At 35.9% G+C, this 24,184-nt stretch overlaps 1 protein-coding gene across 3 annotated transcripts in view; it reads right to left on the reverse strand.

Moving 5' to 3' along the window:
* Positions 1-24,184, reverse strand: part of ARFGEF1 (ADP ribosylation factor guanine nucleotide exchange factor 1) — an 89,844-nt gene that overhangs the window by 44,136 nt on the left and 21,524 nt on the right. The window contains exons 2-9 of one of the 3 annotated variants that reach the window (XM_027638786.1): positions 19,217-19,247; positions 14,868-15,024; positions 13,658-13,804; positions 5,579-5,758; positions 3,750-4,023; positions 3,087-3,200; positions 2,271-2,443; positions 1,042-1,175 (exon numbers count right to left, since the gene is read on the reverse strand). In XM_027638786.1, the coding sequence (XP_027494587.1) occupies positions 1,042-1,175; positions 2,271-2,443; positions 3,087-3,200; positions 3,750-4,023; positions 5,579-5,758; positions 13,658-13,804; positions 14,868-15,024; positions 19,217-19,247 (1,210 nt within the window). The remainder of the gene's footprint in view (positions 1-1,041; positions 1,176-2,270; positions 2,444-3,086; positions 3,201-3,749; positions 4,024-5,578; positions 5,759-13,657; positions 13,805-14,867; positions 15,025-19,216; positions 19,248-24,184) is intronic. The other 2 variants (XM_027638788.1, XM_027638787.1) reach the window with 2 other exon arrangements.

Raw genomic sequence — 24,184 nt, forward strand, 5'->3', positions numbered from 1 at the left:
ACCCTGACTTTCCATAGTGCATTGCTAGATAACTTAAGAATGGTTCCAGACTAAACCTTCAAACTCTTTCTACTATCTTTTCAGCTTATTAAATCCACAACACAAATCACTGATTAAACTAACCTGTCTTAAAGTTACCTGCTTTAAAAGCTAGACCGTGGAACAAGGTCTTGGAAAAGGTAAAGCTGATTTTATTTTGAAGAATTCCAGGCCTTTCACTGCCCTCTGAAGTAATACTACAGTTTTAAGATCCCAGTAAGAAAAAAGTAGGCCTCTTGAAAATTATTACCAATTGCTCCTAATGTGCAAAAAAACCATGTATACAAATTCTGTCCAAGATCAGAAAGCAAACTTTTTTGCCAAGACTCAAACTTAATACTGGCACCCATCTATGAACAATTTATTTTTTTGCTTTACAACAAAAAATTCTCTAAGCCAAGATGAAAACTTGGTATCTTCAGTCAGAGCTCAAGACTTTCAAACCCAGCCAAATAAAGACCTTGTTTTCAAAACATTTGAGTTTTGATTAAGTGGGCTGAAGAAAGTGTCCAACCTGAACAAAAGAATGGAACAGTATAGCATGAACTGATCACAAGTGGCATCTGCTCAAAGTGAGGAGTTTATATTAATAGGAAGTAGAGTTGGGTATGTGCGCTGGACACACAGTATGTAAGAGATGAAAGAAACTGTGGGGCACAAACAGCAATGGTTATGAACCTAGAAATTACATAAAAGCAGAGCAACATGAGCCAAGACCAGAAATACCTGAAGATCTTCTATACAAACCCTTCTGAAAAGCATTATAAAGAGCAACTGGGAAGAACATGATGTACTTACAGGAAGCATAGGTGTTGTTAATAAACTTCTAAACAAGTATATAAAAGATGCACTAAAACATAAAAGTATCTTTTCGAAGTTTCTAGGTTCTTTTTACCATACCATTACTTCCTCAGTAATCGAGAACTCACAAAAATATTTAAATAATTTATTTTTATTTTCAGACAGTAAAGATGATTATGAAAACTCTTAAATTCTACTTACTTTGGATCCGGTGGTCCATCTGACAGGGGCTTCATGGAGAGCTTACACAGTGACCTGAATACAAGGAAGGCATCCTTTTGTAAAATGTGGGAAAACTTAGCACCAGGGGTAGGTCCTGAAGAATTTCCAGATTCCTAAAGAAGTTAACATATTTCAGTATTCCATTTTGCATTAGCAGGGTGTGTAGGGAAATCCCCACCTCCTAGCAACAAGAAGTTAATATATTATACAAATATAACCAATTCACTTTAGGTTTATGGTCTCAAGACTAAAACAAAACAAAATATACTTCAGTCCAGTTAAAACAAATGCACTTACTAATAAAAACTGCCATTTCAGTAAAAAGTCAGAATTAATTAAATATTGTCACAAAATTAGGTAGGTCAAGTTTAAGTAGGGTAATTTGCAGTGAACTGCCTTCAGACATTTTCAGTAGAAAACTGGACCCAAACACTTGACATTTTAATAGAGTGTGAGTAGTTATATATCCTCTCAGCAGACACATTTGATAAAATCTCTACAGTATAATAAATACTCGTAAGTTCTTGCAATTTTGTATTATTGTTCCATATAGAAGCAACATATTTAATCTTCTCTTTATATGACCTTTGTGACTGTAATTTTTTAAGCTTAAAATTTATTATTCCCAAACCTAATTACTCAGTACACTCTGACAGCAGAAACACTCGGTCAGTTGATAGTGTATACATGTCCAAATCTGATACAGAAGGAGTGTATATATTCACATCTATTTTATTAATGAAAATCAAATCCTCTCACATATGAAACTATTTACTTAAAATCACTGCAGTAAGGTCATGCTATAGGCTTGAAATTATTTATCATTTGAAAAGAGCACACTAAAATTACACAGGTATGTCTATAATTGGTGATATTCTTCACTATGTATCTTGAATACTAGTTTTATTATTTCTCAGGAGCAGTTCACAAAACAAGAAACTGAATTCTCTAATCTTGGAACAGTGTAGTCCATGGGGCAGCTAAAAATATGGTAGGATAAGAGAGACATCAAATGCAGAATTTACTTAGAAAAATTTCATTTAAAGAGTGCATTAAGGAAGAATAATGCTTAGAACATGACTTCATACTTGAAATTCGTCTCAGCAACTTATTTTATGGAATTATATTAAACAGTCTGCACAAGCATTGGGCAATATTTAAAAACATACTACTTTTTTCAGTATTTTCTAATTTATAACTATCTGTACCTGAGTATCGTTGGAAGAGACAGACAGTCTGTCATCAGGTAAAGATGGTGTATAAGCAACAGAAATTGGAGTCCCTGGAATTCCATTTGCCTGAATGTTTTCACTGTCACTGCCATCCTCTAATGTTACCATTGTGCCATCACCACCTGCACTTTCAGCAGTGCCTTCGACATCTATCAGAAAAGATGGAAAAATTATTAACAAATGTTACACGAGACTCAAAATTAAAAAAAGCTTTTAAAACTAAAATCTAAAATACTAAAACAATCATAAGAAAATTATCACAAGGAGGAGCTTAAGGCAGAATTTACATGGCATTACAGAACTATAAAAATTGCAAACACTCTTAATTCCCACTAATAAAAACTACAATAAAAAAATTAACTTATAACTTTACATTGTTGGGGTCACCCCTCTACCAGGTTTCCAAGAAGTACTGGGACAGGAAATCACTCACTAGTTTGATAATCAATTTCCAACAAATTAAAAAATGCAGTGATAACACTGTTACTACAGAGGGGGGCCCATTTCTGAAGAGCGTTTATGTAGAACAGAAAAAAAAACAACCCAACCTTTTTTGCATTTTAAAAGAACATTGGTGTCCAATATAAAAAGTGTAAATCAATGTATGAAATCTTCTCCATTTTACTGTTAAATAATGCACAGCTAAGGTCAGACAACTGAACCTGTCTTCTTCTGCATGTAAGTAATTTTTAAATAATTACATATTTCAGTTAAATATTTTAAAGTGTTAAAAGTAATTCTTAAAGGTCAGGATTCAGACTGCTATTGACTAGACAGACATTAATATAATACCTCCAACTACTATGTTCACCATTTCCTGCACAATACTTTCTACAATTTCTTGTGCCTTCTCTTCACACTCATTGCTTTCACCATCATATGCTCCTCCATCAGCTTTAGAAAGATCTTTATAAAGAACAACAAACACAAAAAAACATTAATGATAAACTCAGAAATTAAGAAAGTATTTAGCTTGCATTTAGTATTTAAAAATGCAATTACAAATCTATTAATAGGAGAGTATACATTTAAAAAAGCATGTTTGGTCACTTCAAAACCAGATATTTGCAGAATGTAAGAATTCTGGGTTCAACCTGTAAATGGTAATTAATCTACAGGCCTACGCCAACAAAAGACATCAATTTTGTATCTTCACGTACATTAAACACTGAGAAGTCGATGGTTCTAAGGCGTTATTCTCAAAAACTTTCACAATATGACAAAGATACAAAAAGGAGTCTTTGCTACAGTGACTACAACAGAGTGCAGGACTAAAGAATACTCATGATGAAGTTTAACAGCAGTAACAAGGGTAACAAATATTTTGTGTTAGTCAACTACTTGAAAACATATGCCTGACTTCAGATTTCGGAGAAGGAAAAAAAGATCATCCTTAAGCCTTTCTCTTTACAGACATTTCCCTCCCTCCAAGAAACAAAAATACACACTGATTACTTTCTGCTGCTGTGGCTTGGTCAGCTTCTGTCTGTTCATTTTCAGCACTAGAAATGTCAGATCCATTTTCTGCCTCAATATCTTCTTGAAGGTTTTTGTCCATATCATTTGTGCTGTGGTCAAGTTCCCTCTCATGTTCTTTGGACAGCTGATCAGTCTGTGCTGGAATATGTCTCAGCTGAGGTGATTCAGGTTCATGATGGCTTAATGGAGACTGCTGTAGATGGTGTTGCTGTCTGTGTCTTTCCTTTTCCATCTGTTTGGCTTCTTGAAGCTAAAAAAGCATTGCAAACACACAAAAACTTCTCTATCAAAATATAATAATAAGTTGTATACACTGTTTTATAAACATGACATCTCTATTGTCTCTGCTTACACAGTACCTTCCTAAAAGATGTAACAGTTTAAGAAAATGCATCTTTAATTATAAATAATTTTTATATCACAGGATAATCCATTGCAAGGGGGGCTGCTTCCCAACTATGCACATTGCACTTAACTATACCTTCACTGTGGAAGAGGGATGACTATACTACATATGCTATAAGACCAAAAGTTGTCTGCCTGCCCTATAAGGAATTTCAGAGAGCAGATGTGACAGTAAACAAGGACTGCATGGAAAAACATGCAGATTTTTTTTGTGGTCCCTTGATCTGAAATCCTTGAGAAAGGGAAGAATTTCTGTCACTTGTCTAATGCATCAAGACAACATGCATTAGAGCCAAACCGAAGCAGGATGTCCTTTGAGATGATGCTCTAAGAACTGGCTTCCTATCCCTGCAGAGTCTAGCATTTATCAGAACTTTTGTAACTTTTTATCCTGTTATTTTGGCTACTGTGATCTCAGCCCTTTACTCTTTTCCACTTAAAGCTTTCTATGCTGCATCTTTTGGGGTGCCACAGTGTCCCAAGAAGATACAACTCAAACTACAGCTCAAACAATTCCTTTTAGCATCAGTCAGATATGCTGAAATAACTGCACTGAGTGTGCAAAACAAGTAGGACTGCTAATCAAGACTAGACTTTAGTCTGGTAAAAATCAAGATTTCCAACGTAGAATAATAACAATAACAATAATAATAATAATTCTCTTCTAATTAAGTGGCTTAGAAGGGCAGTAACTGCACTGATTTCCCAAAGCTTTCAGGTGCTGCATGGCTCTTGACACTTACCATAAATATGATCTCTCATACTGCTTCAACTGTGATGGCACCATGTACCAATATGCAGTTGCTTCTGGAGGGAAAGTACGAAAGTACTACAAACTTAAGAGTTTGCAATATTACAGCAGAATTACTTCTAGGAGTAGCTAGGAATTCAACCTGTTCTCAAATCTGGACATCTGCATTTTTGCTTATGTGGATTTTGGGTGTTTTTTTATTTCTTTTAAAATAGAACTCAGGACACTTATTTTGTCTTCTACATCTTTACTATCAGCAGTAGAAGGCACAGGGCACATGCTGAAGTCCTTGCTGAAAATTCACCATAGCATTTTCAGTGACAGAAGTAAATGTTAAAAAAAGTATATGATTACATGACTGAAGAGACTTTTCTGTTTTTTTGGGTAGGGCTGCAATTGAATACATCCATTAAATATAGAGAACCACTATGAGAAGTTTAAAACCTAAACACCACCCCCAAAAAACACATTTGACAATTATTTCAGAATGCAAAATGCAAGAAGAAAAACACAAGACACCAGATTATTTTTTTCTCCAAAGTACCTAAGTTAGAAGAGCCAGAAATTTTAATAATGATGACCAAACAAACCTCTCAAGCTGGTTTGCTTTCAAGAGTTAGTTTCTAAATAAAGATACTGAGATACTCACTGCTTGATTTTCCATACGTGCAAAAATGACATTCAGCATTTGTGTCAGAGTGGCCTTGGCTGTGGTTTGATTTATAAGATTTTTGCTTGCTAGGTAGATATTGTAACATGTTCGTACAGCCTGTAGCACTGTTCCTTCGTGTATTTCTATGTGTTGAGATGTTACTGCAGTGAGCAAAGCCTAAATAAACACATACACACATATATTTTCCAGTCAGAACCTTAGCAATCAAAAAGTTTGCAAATTAACAAACACAAAACCTGGATTACTTCTAAAATATATCTAAATACATATCCCAAACTGCAATTTAATTATGTTTTCCCAGGTACTCTTGTAGCCATGTCAGAACATCATATATACCAGTTATACTAAACTGACAGTGTTTGTCATCAACATATCTAGAAAATACATGTTTCATAATACGTAACAGCAAGAAGTAAGCAATGCAGTCATCAGAGAAGTACTTCATAGAAGTCACTCTAGAATTTTCTAGACACAAACATGAACAGATTACCTGTTAAAAATATAGAAAGCAAGCCAAAGGGTGCAAAAGGTTTTTCAGAAATAAATGCAAATGTGATGAACAAAGACTGAGTATGAGATTAGGCAGCTATAGAGGGACAACTGCCTTTTACAAAAACTCTTTTTGGGTAGATGCTAGAATATTGTGTTGTCCTCTCTGTAGAAATTCATTTCTGTCTTCCTATTTGAGCTAATATCTCCTCTTTAAAAAAAAATAAAATATGCACGTAAGCCTGTAAAAGATCAGGTAACAGAGGAGTAAGGAGCACATTATCTTTATGTGAGGCAGAGGTAGGCTGGATTAAAGGGCAGAAACAGAGGTAAACAAAAGCTGAGGACAGGGTATGAAAACACTGTCAGAGAAGCATGCTGAAGAGTGGAAAGAAAGGGGAAGAACTTGGTCCACAACAGTCCCAATGTTTATATTGATCGCTTACTCCAGTAGAAGGAATCTGGGAACTGTAAGCACTTAAAACTTTGACGAAGTTCTGATTTAATGGAACATTTAGACTAAGTAGGAACTAGAAGCACTGGAATGCTCCTACTTCTCTTTTTAACTGTGATAAATTTATAAAAGTTATTTCAAGTGTTGGTTTGTTTCACCAAACCACACCTTGTTTCTTGCTGCCACTGTCAGCACTTCTGTACACACAAAGCACCATGAAGTGAACAAATAGTATCCACTGTTCACTCAAACTCTTTAAAAAACTAAAATCAGTAACTCTTGAAAACAAGCCGAACAAGCAGATCCCAGGCATTAACAGCTATTTCTTCCAAAGCACTACTGTCTGAGCCCAACACAGTAAATATTTAGATTTAGTTAATATTTCTTTCATTCAGTTACAAAGGATACTAGTGACACACACACACACACACACACACACACACTCTCTTAATGCACCAGTTTAACAACCACCTACAGCTTCTCACCTGGAAGATAAGGTCTCTTGCAGCCCAGTGTTTAGGACAATAATGAAAAGGTGCAGGGGGATCAAGCCTCCATTTCTTTTTTTGTCTAGTTATGTCATTCATAAAGTTACTCCTTTTTGTCACTGTTTCCTTGTTAAATTCAGGTGATTAAGAAGCTGATATTTGAAAGTCCAATTTTAACTTCCATCTCAGTTCAGTAAAGTCTTACAAGGTTTTTTTCCCCCAACTTGTAATAATAGGAAGCAGTGCCACCTAGTAGAAAAAGGTGACAAGGCTACAGATGGACTATGTGCTCTTTTGTTTTAACTGGCTTAACAGCCTGAATTTCCTCATTTTTTTCAGTATGCCTGTTATGACTACTAGATCTACTAGTATGCCTGTTATGACCTCTTTTCACACCATCTGATAAGGGGGTGTGGAGGAGAAGAAATGCTTCCAATGCACACAGAAACATATTAATCCAAATTCACTAATAACATCTATGCAGACTGAGAAGTCAGTCTTTCCACAGGGCATCTCTCTACAGATATCTAACTATAAAAGAGTTCAACTTGGCTACAGAGTTCATGACAGTCACTTGTTTTGGGCTTCTTTCCTTCCCAGGCACTAGAGACTAATCTTAATGACTACTATACATGTTCACAAACTGATAAGCATTTTTAACTTTGATCTCTTGCTAATATCTTTCATCTTCCTCCTAATTTAGAGCCAGCCTCAGGACATTAGTCATGCTTACTTCACATTTCAGTGTCATTTCTGTTCCTCTACTATGACAACTAGTAGAAATACGAGAACAAACATAAGACAGGAAGTATTTTACAATTACTTTCTGAACAACATCCTTTCCTCTTGGCAGCTTCCATTTAGGGTTAATTTGATGACATGCCCTAAACAATGTCACCTAATTCTGTATCATAAAAGAGAACATCGTTACCACAACGGGCATGACAGCTAACCCCGAGAAACCACAGGTTACGATCAGGAGCAGCACTGCTAATCTTCTGGAACCCTTGTCAATTCATATGTTAGCAAAATAAACCCTTCCTTTCTCATTTTATTGCTTTTCTTCATGCTACTCCCCAGTGTTACTCTGTGACCAAATAGCCACTATGTCCAACACAAAGTAGAGAGGTGAGACAGAGTAGAGGACAATCACTTCAGCAACAGTCCTCAGTTAAGGAGGGTTAGTACACAAAACCTGAAACTGCTACACAACAATGCACGTCCTTACGACATGAACAACACAAGGTCTACCTTCCTTACAGCTACAGACTTTTATCACTTACTTTGCAACAGGTCTGGGACATGAAGTCACCAGTGCTATTTTAACAGCAAGATATCAACACATTTAAAAGCTAAGCAGAATAAAAACATCCAGGTGTTCTCTGGTGTTTGGGTTTTTGTTTTAAAAGTGATTTTAGTAGATTCAGAGTATTAAATGCATGCTAAGATAAAATCTGGAAGCAAAGCTTGGATGAAAAAATGCTTCCATTTTTCCAAGCTACTCCTTAGGAGTCACAGCATTATGTTGCTCTTTTCCATCATGCTAAAGATTTGCTGTTCAAGGCTTTTTGCAGCTGAGTTCCCACTCCTTCTGGTCACACTTAGCTCATCTGTTTTCATCCAGTATCTTCAGTGTGAGTTAAGGAGAGATGAATAAATGAAAAAAAAAAAAAAAAAGCCTACTTTACTGTACTCCTCTCCTTTGCTGTTCTTTAGGAGAAAGAAAACTTCGTAAAAACATTGTTAGCAGTACCTCACTACACTTCACTCCCTCCAAAAAAGCTTTGTCACAAAGCCTGCAAAAATACCAACAGTCAACAAGCTTTCCTTGTCCTGAAACTTCTGGCTAGCATCCTGACTGTGAGTTTGTTTCCTTATGCTTTCCTTCCAGTCCTTCACACCTGCTGTTCTGAATTTGAGAAAGATCCTACTGTTCTGTCCTGCTACCTAGTTACTATATATAAAGCTTATTCATTTTTATAAACAACCATCAGATGGCTTTGGGAAAAGACAAAAATCTTCAGGATCCTTTCTTGAGTTGCAGATTACCATATTTTTGTGTGACACACAGAGTATTTTTTCTTTTAGCTTGAAGTATGTTTGCCTAGTTAATTTCCTATTATGTAAAACAAGTGTATTAGCACAGGAAGTATTGCACTTTGTGAGGCAAAATGAATGTAATTTAAAAGTAAACTAAATTAACAATAATTCTCTACTGAAATCATTCAGCATCTATCTGTACCTCTAAACTTTGCACTCCTCTCACACTGAATATTCTGCAGGAACAGCACAGTTACAGTGAAAGAATATATCTACTACCAGGAGAACAATTTTCACCTCAGGGTCAGTCTTTTTTTCCTCTCAGCCAACTCTGATTGTTTTATCTTTGGAAGAATTTATGACACAGTAGAGCAGTCATCTGATCAGCATGGGCTTACTTTGTCTTAATTTCGTAATTCAGTTGCCTAGAAACTCTTGAATACTTGAGACAGTACATAAAACACAGTAGCCCTAACTCCTCTCTCTAGTGTTAATTAGCTACTGGAACCACCTAATTCCTTTCTTTGAGAGGGGCTATATGGTTATTTTCAATAATATTTTTTTTAAAGTTAACTTGAAGTCCCAACATTTACTTATCATGAAATAATGTGTTACTATGGACTGACTCTTGACAAAACACAGGATACTGAAGTTCTTAAACCTGAAAACAACAAACACATCAAATAACCTTTATAGATAAATAATTTTTCAATATAAGTGACACTAAAAAAACAAACATGCAGAATGCAGTAATTCTCCAAGCAACATTTTCTTTGTGAGCAAGTGACAATCTAATCTTCTGCTTTTTACCATTTCCAAATTATTCAGTCACTTATGTTACATATTTACATTGCTTTAAAATATCTAAGGTTACCTCACTTAGTTTACCAACTTTGAAGACCTGTGGAAATACACTGTAAGGTTATGAAGAACAGAAAAATACAGTGTTTGCTTCCAGTATGCTTTCACAGTCAAGACAGTGATTAAAATCAACAGTGTTACATCCTAGATTGTATATCAGATTTCAGCAATAACAAAATTATTAATTATCGGTAAGACTTAGTATTTGATTTTAACTAGTAATTTTTATCTACTTAACATCAAGTTTAAGAAAAAATAACCTATATTCTCAAACATTTGGTCAGTTGCCAGCCATGAAACTCATTGAAGAATTCTGAAGTTTGTGAATGAAAGAGAACTATATTCCAGTTTCTTCTATGGAAGATAACACAGAATATAAATTATATAAGAATATAAGCTTTTATTTAGTTTTATCAGTGGAAATTTAGGTGTTCAAAATGAACTAGAGTCTAATGTGGAATTAACCAGATAAGTATTTTGCAAAACAGAAGTATTTCATATCCAACTCTGAAAACAATCCTTCTCTAAAAAATAAAATTGCAAACTGCCAGAACAGCATTTTCAGGTTAAATAAGGAGAACCAGCTGTTAACTTAAGCCTCCAAATACAAGTATTCAGAAATAACACTTTTTGCATCATTATTGTATTCTCAAAGCATTCCACAATCTCCAACTCCTTCTAACCTCAGCAGGAGAAATTAAGTTTTCAACAATCTTTTAACAGGAAACAAAAATCACAGTACTACATGATACTGTAGATGATTAAGTTACTTAGCATTCCACACTACTGAAACATAACAGGACATGGAACTGAAGTAGTTCTAAGGGTATTCTCAATTCGGAATTTGCTTTCATGCAAATTTTGTTATAATACTTTCAAATCCACCAACATTCTCCTCATTGCTCAGAATTAGTTAGCCTTTACAGACTTCCCATTCTGTAATCTAACAGTGGGTTGTCCTCTATTTTCAATCAGTTTCAAAAGGCAACTTGTGCAAGCGACATTTGACTCAACTTTCCTTCCTCCAGGGACATCAGTCATACTGACAGTGTGACCAGCTGTAAAAAGACACAGACAGGAGCTGACCTTATGAACAGTCTATTGCAAATGGAAGACTCAGAAAACGTCACTAAAACACATTCAAGTTTTCAGACTACAGCTATCAAGCACACACAACAATTTTTCTCTGCCAGAGAGTAAATTAAGCTGTAAAAGTATCTAGATAATAACAAATACTTTCCATACAGCAGGCCAAGGTAAAACAAACACCGTTGACAGCATATTCCATCCTTCTTTCTCATCCTTATTCCTTCTTTAAGGATTTAAAAAAAAAATTAATACAATTTTTACCATAATGTTAGTTCTTCATGAACAAAAAGGCCAGACAGAAATGTAAACAGAACTTCAACTAAGATCTCTGCAGCTGTCAACAGAAGTCTGCACTCTCACGCAACAATGCCATAGTAGCCCTTGGAGAGCAAGCCTGGAGGCAAAGAGGTTCAACCAAGAGAGGTGATTTCAGACATAATTTGCATGAACCATTTTCAATCACACCAGCAGTCTAATTACTTGCTTTTTTTCCTGCCACAACAATCCCCATCATAACAACTGAGCAAGAAATTTGAATGGTTTCATGTCAAAATTACACCAAATCAAACTAAACTACAAGAGAAAGGAAGGAAAGGGCCAATTTCCCAGTCTGGTTAATCACAGGGTCTGCAGATGAAGAACAAGGGCATTACAGAGATGAGAACACGCAAGCAGAAACAGGAATAGAAAAGTTCAACTGGCCCCCATCAAAACAAGTGCAACACGTGCCTCTAAGCTTAGATACCTAAAAAAAAGACAAATTATACTCCTCAGTGTCAGCAAAATTATTTCCTTGGTAGTCAGCAGAAAGGTATTTTCAGAACTTCTAAGCAGCTCTGGTTGTTGGGAACTGGCTTAAGATGACTCCACCACCGGAAAGCCATCTAGGAACTAGGAAACAGCACTGAATGTAAGCTCTTACCCAACAAGGGCTCCCAGATCCTACACTGAGGGCACCACGCTATGTAAGGAACACCCATACAACACGCAGAACCAAGACATTCCAGGAAGTAAGGTGTTCGAGTGATCAAGGTTCTCAACTTTCACCATGGCGCTGGTGATGCAGCTGCCCTGTGGGAATGCTGCTTATGTTGTGGATAACAATCCTGGGAGTACCAGCACAGGAAAGCAGGAGAATGCAGGTGCCCTCTGCTTTCTATCTCTCTGATGGAATTAAAATTCTTCAGACAACATACTAGTCACTAGGACCACAGAAGAGTCTGAAAAGTCATGATCAATCCTTCAAATCATACTGGAGGAGTCCACACTCAGCTCAGAACTGAAGAGTTATGAACACGAGAATACAACTGACTTAGCAACTTCATTATTCCTCCAAAGTCAGAAGTTCTGGTCTTTGCCTGAGTTATTTCTAATTTTCAGGCTTTTTAGAGTGTTCAGTGTATTGGACAAACATGGAGACAAAGTCAAAACAGTACTCTCCACTTTCCTAGTAATTCTAACATGGTAATCAGCTAAAAGTAAACAGTAAAAAAATTAGGGCACTTAATGTATACACTTAATGCATGTAACAATTTTTGAAGAATTTACTTTCTCAACCTTTTTGTTGGACAGAAGGAATATCAGCTCATAGAAAAGTCCCTTCAGGTGGGGAAGACTAGAATAAGAAAGCATTCAGAGAGACAGTATTACAGTGAGAGGGAGATATAATAGTTACAACCACTGGAAGTTTAAATCAACAAAAGCTTCCTTTTGCAAGATGAAAAATGTCTTAAATGCTTCGGCAAAACAACACAACAAATCTAGAAAACAGCAGCATAAACCAACATTTTTAACAACTATTTGCTGGAGAAGTGGAGTTCAAAGAACAAGGAAGATCCCAGACACTAAAAGGAATAGGAGAACAAACTACATTCTTTGCAGTAAAACAAACAAATACAATGCCAATGAGGCAACAAACACTCCATTTCTCATAACTAATTCCAACTGTTTTCTTCACCACTGCTCACCATCACAGCCATTCAAAGACTGCTGTTACAGGAGCAGGGAATGGCATTTCCACTAGGTAGCTAACTCCTAGTACTTGGCATAATAATTTCCTGCAATAAATACCCATAATTAATGGCTGCAATCAGAAAACAGATTCCCCAGAAACATTTATTTGTACAAACTCCACATGCAACATTTACATAAGCTACGGAAAGAAACCCTGGACCTCCTTCAAGCAAAAGGCTTTGACACAGCAGCACAAAGCTAGTGGGGCAACACCCAACTGCCAGGTCTAATTGCATTTCATCAACCAATTCCAAAATGGATTTTAAAATCTGCTGCTTAATTACCATTTCCCCCACTGGGAGTGCAGGATGGTTTGACGGTAATTCCTCACAATTAGAGGAGGCACAATTATAGGCTCCATGAGTCTGCTATGAACGAAATTTCACCCTTTGGTCTGTGCACAAGACTTAAGGTCACAACCATGAGTTCACCCAAAATGCAGAGGGAGAAATTAGGAAAAGGAGAGTAGGACGGGGAGTTTCCATTTCAAAGAAAAAGGATCAAGAAAGTATTTTAAAATTACCATTACATTTACAAATTAAACACTTCTGCTTTCGAACTTTGAGATCATGTCTTCCTGCTGTCACCACGATAAATGCATGAGATATTTGAGTGTATTACCTTTATTATTTGTAGCTGAACCCCTTCGTCTGTTTGAGGGCCTTGAAAACAGCCACATATTGTCTCGATAATTCTATCAATTAATTTTTTGCCTGGAGCTGTACTGTCTGGAGCATTCCCTGTCAAGTGCCCATATGCTATAAGTTTCTGGAGAAAAGAAAAAAACTCACATAAATAAGAGCTTAAAAAATTAAGCTGTTTTTTTGTTATAATAAATAAATTCACTTGAAAGCTCTGACTTGCACAGAATAATTAAAACAGTACATTTTACCCCATGTCTCATAAAACATCAAGGATTTTTTTTAAACGCCTTCCAGATTTATTCCATTTTTCACTCAGCAACTGCAATACAAAGTTTGTCAGTAAGTTTAACATTTTGTTCATCAGTTAATGTTTTAAAATGAACAGGTTCCTAAAAACTAGCTCACATCACACAAGTCTTCATATGTAGGCAGCACACAAATGTTTTTAATACCAGATAAACCAGCTGCAAATGATTTCTATTTAAAGATAGAAGATTAGTTAGTAGATTCGGTGTTTCTTCTGTTTTTAAGTGTTCTTTTATCCCTTTCTTTCAACTAAGTCTTCAATACTGGAAAGTGGAATTTATTACAAAATTAGTAAACCCCTCTTCTGAACACTTCAGACATAAGAGTATTTGTAAATCTCCACGGCCCACCTACTGAAAAATACAGAGTAGCATCATGGTGCAAGAGCTTGCCAGGCATGAATGTGCCTGTGACTGTAAACTGGGTTCATTGTTGGGCTGCTCAGGAGAAGCAAATGGCAAAATTCCAGGCTGTAGAATTTGTTCTGAAAACATTACGGGAACCTCAGGAGTTTTGAGAAACTAGACATCTCAAATTAAAACTATTTTACAACAATTATGAATAACAAAAAGAATTTGCTAATGCTATACCTGCTGTGTTAGTTCAACACATATTTGAACACATGAAAAGTAGTTGTACATAATAAAACTGATCCAAACACATAACTGTGGTAATACATATACTCACAAATAAACACATACATACACTACATAATAAATAACATACATTCATCTTTTGTGAGAAATAAATGTTATTTGGCTGTGTGTGCAATAAAGTAAAATAATAAAAATACCATTACATTATTTGTTACATTCAACTGCACTTCCCCTCTAAAGCAACAGAATTTAAAGGTGACAGTTAAAGCCCATCTTTATACAGACCTGTAAACAATCTAGAGACGTACTGACAATCCTGGGGCACTTGGACTGGCATGCCAATTCAAATGGTAGGAAGTATTTGTCGGCTTCAATGAAGCTTGTCTTTGATTTCACAGGTGGAAGAGTGCTTGAACCAGACTTTGCTTCTCCATGAGGGGGACTAAACAGAATGACTGTATTAGAATGCTGTAAGTGATCACGCAAATAGTTCTCACCACCACTATGTTTATGAATGAAATAAAATATCAAGAAAATTAACACTGGAAAAGACTAACTTCTATGAAGTTAACGTAATGGTAATACGTAAAATATTCTTAACAGCTTTTATAATTCACATCTCCTTTATGGATCAGGTAAATTGACCCATTTGCACACTAAGTGGACATTCAGTGGTCCCTGCTGGTTTGAAGGCATAAGACTTGTTTCTTCTCAAATAGGAAAAGACTCCCCTTATTTGATTGGTGAAAACAGAGGGGAAGAAAGGAAATCTATTCAGTACAATTTCCACATGAAATAATAATTAGGAGATGTCAAGTTTGTTACTACTAGAACCAATAAAAATACAACTTGCCAAAACTAATGATCCTGGAAGTTATTAACTACTCAACTACCATATTACGATACAAGCTTGGTTCAGTACTTTAGAGAAAGTACACCTGTTTTGGAAATGAAATTGTATCTGAACTTCAATCCTGAATATACTCAGGGGATAAAAACAAACCAACAAACTAACAAAACAAAACTCCTCAAACCTTTACCCTATCTCTGCTTCAAGTGACACCACAGAATTTAAGAGTTCAGTGATTAGGAATATATCTCACTTGGGCAAATTATCTGAAATGACTAACAGTACAAAAGCAAGAAAATTATGAGCTGTTGAAGTTTTATTGCTTACAGCACCTTCAGAAAGGTCATGCTCATTAATACTTATCGAAAAAGGGTCATTAAGAATGGGTCATTTTTCACTAATTTGTGTGCTTCAATGCAGTTTGCCTTTGGCTCAAAGGAAGACGTTCAGATTTTTTATTTCACAGAAAGCTCATCACCTATCATCCATAAAGCATTCCTGACCTTTTTTGTGCACGCACAGGTATCTTTACATTAAAGGTAAACTACACTGTCTTACACAGACTTCACAAGCGGTATTAAAAAAAAAAAAAGGCGCATAACAGCATATTCTGTAGTGAAGGACTGTAAAATACTTGCAGAAATTCAAACAGATCTTTATAGAATAACTATATTCAAACACAGGTCTTATGCATGTTGCAAATAAAATCAGATGCTTCAAGGAATGCATTCAATTTCACGTTCCTGAAGTGAAAGAATGAACTGCCAAGAGTTTATTATAAATCTAAGGAATGATTGCAGTCCCATGCATCATGAAGTGAGCCTTAAACTAATCAATATACATTAGTTTCAGCTTTTCATGGAGCAAGCTGCATTGTCCTTGAGATGATGTTTGGTACCACATTCCAAGAGACCTCCTTGTTTAGGTTGTTTAAAAAGGGAGCTAAATTCTAAGTCTTAACAGTGAACAATTAGTGTTAAGATGCTACTTTCTACGAAATAACATTTCTTTTGAAGGTTTAATTTATCCCTACATATTTTTTTCCTGAAGAAAATCAGAGGCTTGTCTTTATGTTGGATGTGCAACTTTATTTATTGCCTTATATTGTTTTGCTGGAAGCAGAGCTCTTTTGAACAAAACCCCAATCAGATAAGTTGCAAAGGAAGTACACGATTCTTCTATGTTCTTAAACCTCTCTGAAATTCTTATAAAAGCTTTTCTCTGAGGAATGGAAGGGTGGTTATCTCTTGCTTATGTCATGACAAGACTGTTCCTCATCTAGTGATTATGTCTATTGAAACCATTAAAATTAAGTTGAAAAGAGCACTCCAGAAATAAACCCAGAATTGTTCAAAACAAGGAGCAGGCCATGATGAGATTATGGAAATGATGAACCCAGGCCAGAGCAAGTTACTGAATAAGCCTGAAGCTTCTCTTAATTGAAAGCTATTTTAAAATGGGTAAAATATTAAGTATGGAAGATGATACACCTTTGTCTCTGGAAAAGCAACTCAATAACCTCATCACATTACTGATGATGTAAGGGAAGGAGACAGCAGAGAGGGGAAAATAGAAACTCAAAGGGATTTTTCTTCTTAATGTCGGTGAATTGCTTCTGTTGGTTTGTTGGTTTTTTGTCGTTTGTTTTTTCCCCAGCAGACTCTAAAACCAGAAACTATACTCAAAACTTTCTTCCACCAAGGTATCTACCAAGCATGAGAATTATGAAATATGTTGATCTTATGTATCAGCAATAGAAAAAGGCTAAGGTATCAAACAGTGGATTTTGAAAACCGTTTTGGAAGCATTTGCTGCGTACCAGTTATATAAATCAGCCTGTACTTTTCTATTCCATTCCCCTCCACTCCACTACCAAATGCCAGTTCTGTTTAAAAAAATAAACAACAAACGAAGCAGTTTTCCATACAAAACTTCTGAAAGGTGAAAATTATCTATTTTTCAATGCATTCCAGGTTAACTTTCAGATTAGTTACCTTGAACAGAGACTGGAAAATTTTAAAGAATCATCATTAGAAGTCCCTTGATAGGGTATTCAAATCTCAATTACAGAAATAAGAAGCTGAAAATAATTTGATAAACTAAGAAGTTTATCTATTCTAAGGCCTAGAAAAACAGTATTTTCTACTGCATCTAAAAAATTTGACTCTACAGTAAAAATAGGGAAGTCCATCCACAATTTCCAAGTCCAGCAATGCCTTCATAGCAGCAAAAGCTACTGTCAAAATAAAGACAGCACTGAAGAAATCAAAATTTATTTAGAAAATGTACACAGGCAGACACATTCTACCCCCAAAATAAACACAACTTCAGACATTATTAGGACAGAAATGAAGCACCCAAAGTTCAGAAATGGCTGAATCACACTTGTATAAATAATTATAATTCAGCGCTCTCATTAGTCTTAGCATGGTATTTAACTACAGGATCAGATATTACCTTTCCTTATTCAGTGCCCAGAACAAACATCTCTCACTGAATATTTAACATTAAGGTGTTTTTTTTTCTTATCATGCTTTTCACAATGTGGACTTCTGCTTTACTTATACTTCTCTAGGAAAACCTTATTATAAATCCACATTATTACTTTCTGTCTGAGACAGTCTTGTGGTGCTAGATACAACACTTTCTGAACACTACAAAAATATTAAATTTATTTTTACAATCCTACTATGAGCTAATGGTATTGACTTTATTTTGCTGGTGGAAAGTGAAGCACAGTCTCAATCAGATGCACCCACTAAGGTTTAACGTGTTCAATTTGATAAGCTGCAAGACTAAATTTTTCAGCATATTTGATATTAAGCTTTCCTTTACATATTCTGAAATGAAGTTCCCACTGGCTTTCCTTCCAGCTAGATGTGCTTACACTGTCCAAGTAAAAACCTGTAGATTTCAGCCCAAACACCTAGGGGATGAAGCAGAAATCATTAGAAGCCAATTCTGACAGCTGTGGTTTAAATGATTTGCCCAAACCAGGGTAGAACACAGATTCCCAAGCAGCTCTCATCTGCTTAAGCTGTAAGAACACTTTCATCATCAGTTTCACACTGATCTGATTCTTTTAACAAGTGGTATAAAAAGTCCTCACCACACAGCCCTGACTCACAGTCAGTAATGTACCCTGGATGAGGAAGAAGATCCCGTGGAACACGTAAATACTAATAATGCACTCCACAGTTTACCAATACTTAAAAATTTACTTGCTGATAGCAGAAGAGTGCTAAATGTCAAATGTTGGTTCTACCTTCACACACAGACGAACTATTCCCTAACAAGGTCCTTTCCACACACTGTCTTTTCAAACTACATTGGTTTTCTCTGCTCATTCCAACTTCCTCATCCCTATCTCCTCCCCTTGCTCACTCACAGTGTTCAAGTCTTTTATCTGCATTCCAGGCTCTTTCCCCCTTCTCCAAACCCGCTTCAAGGCTCCTCCACCAATCAATATAAAGAAAGAAATTTCTATGCCACCCACGAAGACCTTTTCCCGACTTGATTCTTATTTCCTACATTTCCTGGCCAGACAGTATCAGCCTGCTCTCTCTAAGCTATTTTCTGAAGCTAGTCCCAAGCCCTGTGCCTTGCACCAGAACAGCCAGTCACATAAACAGCACTATTTGCACATTTCCAGATACTACCAGCCATCCAAAATATGTTAAAAATACTTTTCAGAGAGAGCCTGTATTCCCACTGCAGAATAAGTATGGTACACATTTTAACATGCTAAAAGCACTATCACTTAATACAATGAACTATCACATACCTTTGCTTTTCAGTTTCAGCCTTTATTTCCTCTGTAAAATGAAACAAAGGCATAGTTATAGAAACGGTGTCATAACAACAAATATAAAATTAAATAACTGAAAATGTCTGGAAAGTAAAACTATTTAGGTAAACATTTGAAACCAGGATTAGTATACAACAGAAAACACATGTTTACAAGCAGTTTCTTAAGTACTTCTACTCTTCGCCTGCATTGATTGCAAACTGTATCAAAATTACTTTACAAATCTATATTCAAAACTGAATGCTTAAATTTGCATCAGTTCATGACAGCTAAACACCACCCTGGAATGTTTCTGCCAAGACATGGAAAACTCTTTTCACAGCTCACATACATAGAAATAACAAGGCAAACTAAAACATTATTAGAACTACTAATTTATCTATAAAAGATATGAAGTACACACTGCTTGTTAAATGAGGCATATACAGAAAAAAAAGGCACAGATTATACAGAAAAAACCACTCAAAACAAACAACCCACCACTGCTGGTTCTGCTATGAAACCTTAATGACCAGTTAACATATTTGGTCTTAAACAGTTTTAGATACCACAGTAATGACTAAGGGGAAGGAAAAGTTTGTAGTGCCTCTATTTCATACTATTTTAAAATACATTAAAACAGAAGGAATAAGACTTTAATGCTTCTGACAAACACTTCAAGTAATTGTTTTACAGTATATTTTCAACATAATCTCAAGTTACTTAAACCAATTTTAGGAAATATCTTCGATTTCAAAAGTAGTCTTGTCTGTATGCTCTAGTCATTTTGCAAGGTTAAATCATAGGGAATTTCATGAAGCCTAGTTTTCCAATGTTGTAGGAATACATTCTTGAAATATGCAGGATCAAGAATGGATGGAGATATATGTATATATATATGTATGTATGTGTGTTATAAGAAATCATCTCAGGAAGTCTGTTCTAACACCAAAGCCTGCTCAAACATGCAAAACCATAATCAACTAAACACAACACCTTGCTTTGATTTTTGTGTGTAAGCTTTAAACTAATGGCATGGACTGATTCTGACAAAACCCACACCAATTTCATATTTCTAACTAAGTTCCCATGCAGCAAAAGCACACTTTGCCTGTGTCCTGTCCCTCATTTACCATTTCACACAGTCACACTAATTCACTTACCTAACACAGGTTCTCAAGTTTGGCATTTTATCACAAATCACGAGCAACAAATATGTTTACTCATAGACTTGCCTAACATCAAGAAATGTGAGCAAAATGAATACACACCAACCTAAAATCTACATCTTATTTCTGATATGACTGATGTTCAGGTTTACCCCCAGTAAGCCCCAGGTTAGCAGGTCAGTGGTTCATCCCAGAAACAGCTAGTCCAGAGGTTGTTCAAATGCACGTTACCCAGGACTGTTCAAAACATGAAAATAATTCCATATTCCAGACATTCAGTATTCCTCAATAAGTAACAATAATAACAACAGTAACCTAATAGTCACCAACGCTTTAGGAAAGTATGCCTTCCTCCCAAGTTAGGACATTCAATCCACTTACTTGCTTGAAGACAAATTCCTGATCAACAGGAAGGAGAAGAAACTCTTTTCCTCCCTCCAGCATCTTCATACCTTCCATAATTTTACCTCCCACCTTAGCATTCACACCCAGGAACTCTGCTCCCTGAGATGCTCTGAAGCCTGTCCAACAAACATTACCAAGCAACAGAGACAATGGAATGGCTTCCAAGTTTAAAGTTTCCAACTAAACCCACAAAACTGAGCAGAAGTAAAAAGTTCATGTAACTGTCAATCTAATTAAATGTTATTACTCTTTCAAGCAGCATTGCCTAAACCTATTAATGTGAAAGTACAGATTTTGTAACCTTTGTTAAATAAAAAGAAAGGTTCTTACAGTAGTCGACATTAATTATTTTTAGAAGGCCAAAATATTTTTAATGGTAGATAAGCACATGATATGATACTATTACTATGAATGAGGTAGAGATCAGACTTGAACTTTACTTTTACTCTTGAGAATAGAGAAAATCTAATATCCTTCACTGTGTGACTGCTCCCTCTGCCCTCCACACCAAAACACAAGTTAATCACAGTACAATACCATGGTCATGTAACAACCACATCTAGTAGTAAGCATACAAAAATTCAAGAAGCATTATCAGCAGAAAAACAGATTATAACAAAGGTAACTAACAATTTTCACACAAGACAAATAATATCTTAAAGACAAATAAAATGGAACTGATACAATCTTTTAAATGGGAAAAAGTAATCTCTGCAAAACTAAAAATTAGCAAGAGAAAGAAGACGTCAGGCTTGAAAACATAGGCTACTTCCTTGTTTTGCTCTCCCTCTCCCCAAACACACAATCAAAACCACAACAGAGAGGATCCAAGAGCTGGAAATGCTTATCTCAACATCACCATTGATTTTGGGAAGGAAAAGAGGATGTAAAATGCTGAAACAGGGGAATAAGACTGTAGAAAAGCACTACAGCTTTCGGAGTCTTCCTCTGTATTATCTGTGACATAAACACAGAATTACAGCTCAGATTATTATAGGGAATTAAAAGGATTACGTATCCTAAAATGGAACTAATTGTACTAGTATTTAGTACTTTCAAATAAAGTGCACCAGAAATGAAACAATAAATCCCTCCTGAACTCTCACATTCACACACAGCTGCAGAAGACCATGTCTTTATAGATCTCTATCACAGAATTAATGGAAATCTATGTGGTTTTTGCACAGAGAAGCTAGAGCTGATCAAACAGATGCATTATTTTGCAGTTTTACAATGGTGTGCAGCAACCGTTTCACCACGCAGGTGAGTCATGTACTACAGTTTCAACATAATTTTCCATTTCATCTACACTTCTAGAGACCATCATAATTTCAAAGAAATCTCTGAAAACGTGGAAGATCTTTGTTGTTGGTTTTGGCTTGGTCAGAGCTCATCTTCTTCACAGTAGGTTATATGGTGCTGTGTTTTGGATTTGTGCTGCAAACACTGTTGACAACTCAGGGATGTTTTAGTTACTGCTGAGCAGTGCTTAAAGAAGAGTCAAGGCCTTTTTTAACTTCTCACCCCACCCCACCAGTGAGCAGGCTGAGGGTGCACAAGTTGTTTGGAAGGGACACAGTCGGGACAGCTGACCCCAACTGACCTCAGGAATATTTCATGCCATATGGTGTCATGCTCAGCAAATTTTGTGTGTGTGTGTGTGCGTGTATAGTTTGCCTGTCGCTGCTTGGAGACTGGCTGGGCATTGGTCACCTGGTGGTGAGCTACTGCCTTTTTTCTTTTACTCCTCCCCCGTCTTTTTTTTTTTTTTTTTTTTTTTTGCTTATTGACCTGTCTTTATCTCAACCCACAGTTTTCTGTAAGAGGTTTCATGGGGCTTAGCTGCTGGCCAGAGGTAAACCACTACAACAGGTATCCATAATACTTTTCTCACCTCTCCAGCTTTAATTCACTTTTTCAGCACATAATTTGAAAGTTTTTCCTTACCCTCTTCAGACTGTTCATCATTTTTGTATAAAAAAAACCCCAACTGGTTTCTAGTTTTCTCCTTTTTCCTTTAACACCTTATAACCAGCTAGCCTCATTTGCAACTATAAAATTAACAAATCTCTCTGTAAAGACAGTGGTAAGACTTCATCTGCAAGGGTCAAAGAGGTCAAGCCACTGCTGTGGGCGATACCAGTCTATAACATGAAACAAACTCCAACTTAGATCTAATTCACTGTTTACCCCCCTCCCCAATTCAATTCAAAGCATCAATTAAAACTTAACTACACTGAAGGATATCTCTTATTCCCATTTGAAATTTGCTTATGACTGGATTATTCCATTGGTTCCTATGCCAACATCCCTCTGTATCTGAAGGGAACCCTCTCTTCTAGGCTGTCTTTAGGTAATATTTCTTCTGATTACTTAAATATGCTGTCATACCATGTAAAGTATAAATATCTCACAGTTATACTTTGGCAGAAGTCAAGGATAACACTCTCATCAAGTAAGGGATAACTGAATTGTTACCTTTAGGAAAGCTATACAGATTCTACAATATCAACATCAAATTGTACATTAGATTACAGGAAAAAGAATTCTTATGGAACTTGCCATTGGGAAAAATGTAAACTATTTACCATAAAATGGAAAAATACAAATTCATTACAAAATATGATGCTAGGAAAACCCCCACACTTACAAGCATTTATTACATATCTTTCATTAATTTTTTCCATTCTTGCATCAGAATTGTATTCAAAAATGAAGAACATGTTGTGTTCCCTCAATACCGTACTCTAAACAACTGGCATTCCCTGCCAGAGAAGCACATACATAAGTCTCAATTCTACAAGGATCTGCATATCTGAAACCTAATATTCACCATAAACATGAGAATAAAAGTTTATTTACTTAACTGAAAGTAAATATTCTGGAATAGAAAACATCCTACATTCTCACTGGAAAAAAGAATTACCTCATAAAAATAACATCCAAAATGAATACATGTGCTCCTCTGCTCACTGGAGGAGAGGCAGAAGAAGATACTCTTCCACTTGGTATTAAAAAAAAAGGGGCAAAAAATGTTCGCAGACAACTAAAAAAATCACAATATTACAACTAAAAACAAACAAACAAAAAAGTATTAAATATGTAATGAATACAAACCAGTAAGCACTGGCATTTTAAAGAACTGTAACCATCCTGGTAATCAGAAGGTAGCACCAGTCCAAGCAGCACAGGCTGGAATACTTCAAGGAAACCAATCAATGTTTGGAGTTCACACGATTTATACCATAGAAGACTACTGTGAGAAGGAACCAATCCGAATTAAATTCTTTCAAGCCAAAGCCAGTGGATGAGATCCAAGGAACATGCAAAGATAATAATAATTAAAATTATATTGTTATCTATACTTTAAAAAAAGAGTGAAATTATATTA

The sequence above is a fragment of the Corapipo altera genome, unplaced genomic scaffold (genome assembly GCF_003945725.1).
Source record: "Corapipo altera isolate COAL_440 unplaced genomic scaffold, ASM394572v1 49, whole genome shotgun sequence".
In the NCBI taxonomy this organism is placed as follows: domain Eukaryota; kingdom Metazoa; phylum Chordata; class Aves; order Passeriformes; family Pipridae; genus Corapipo; species Corapipo altera.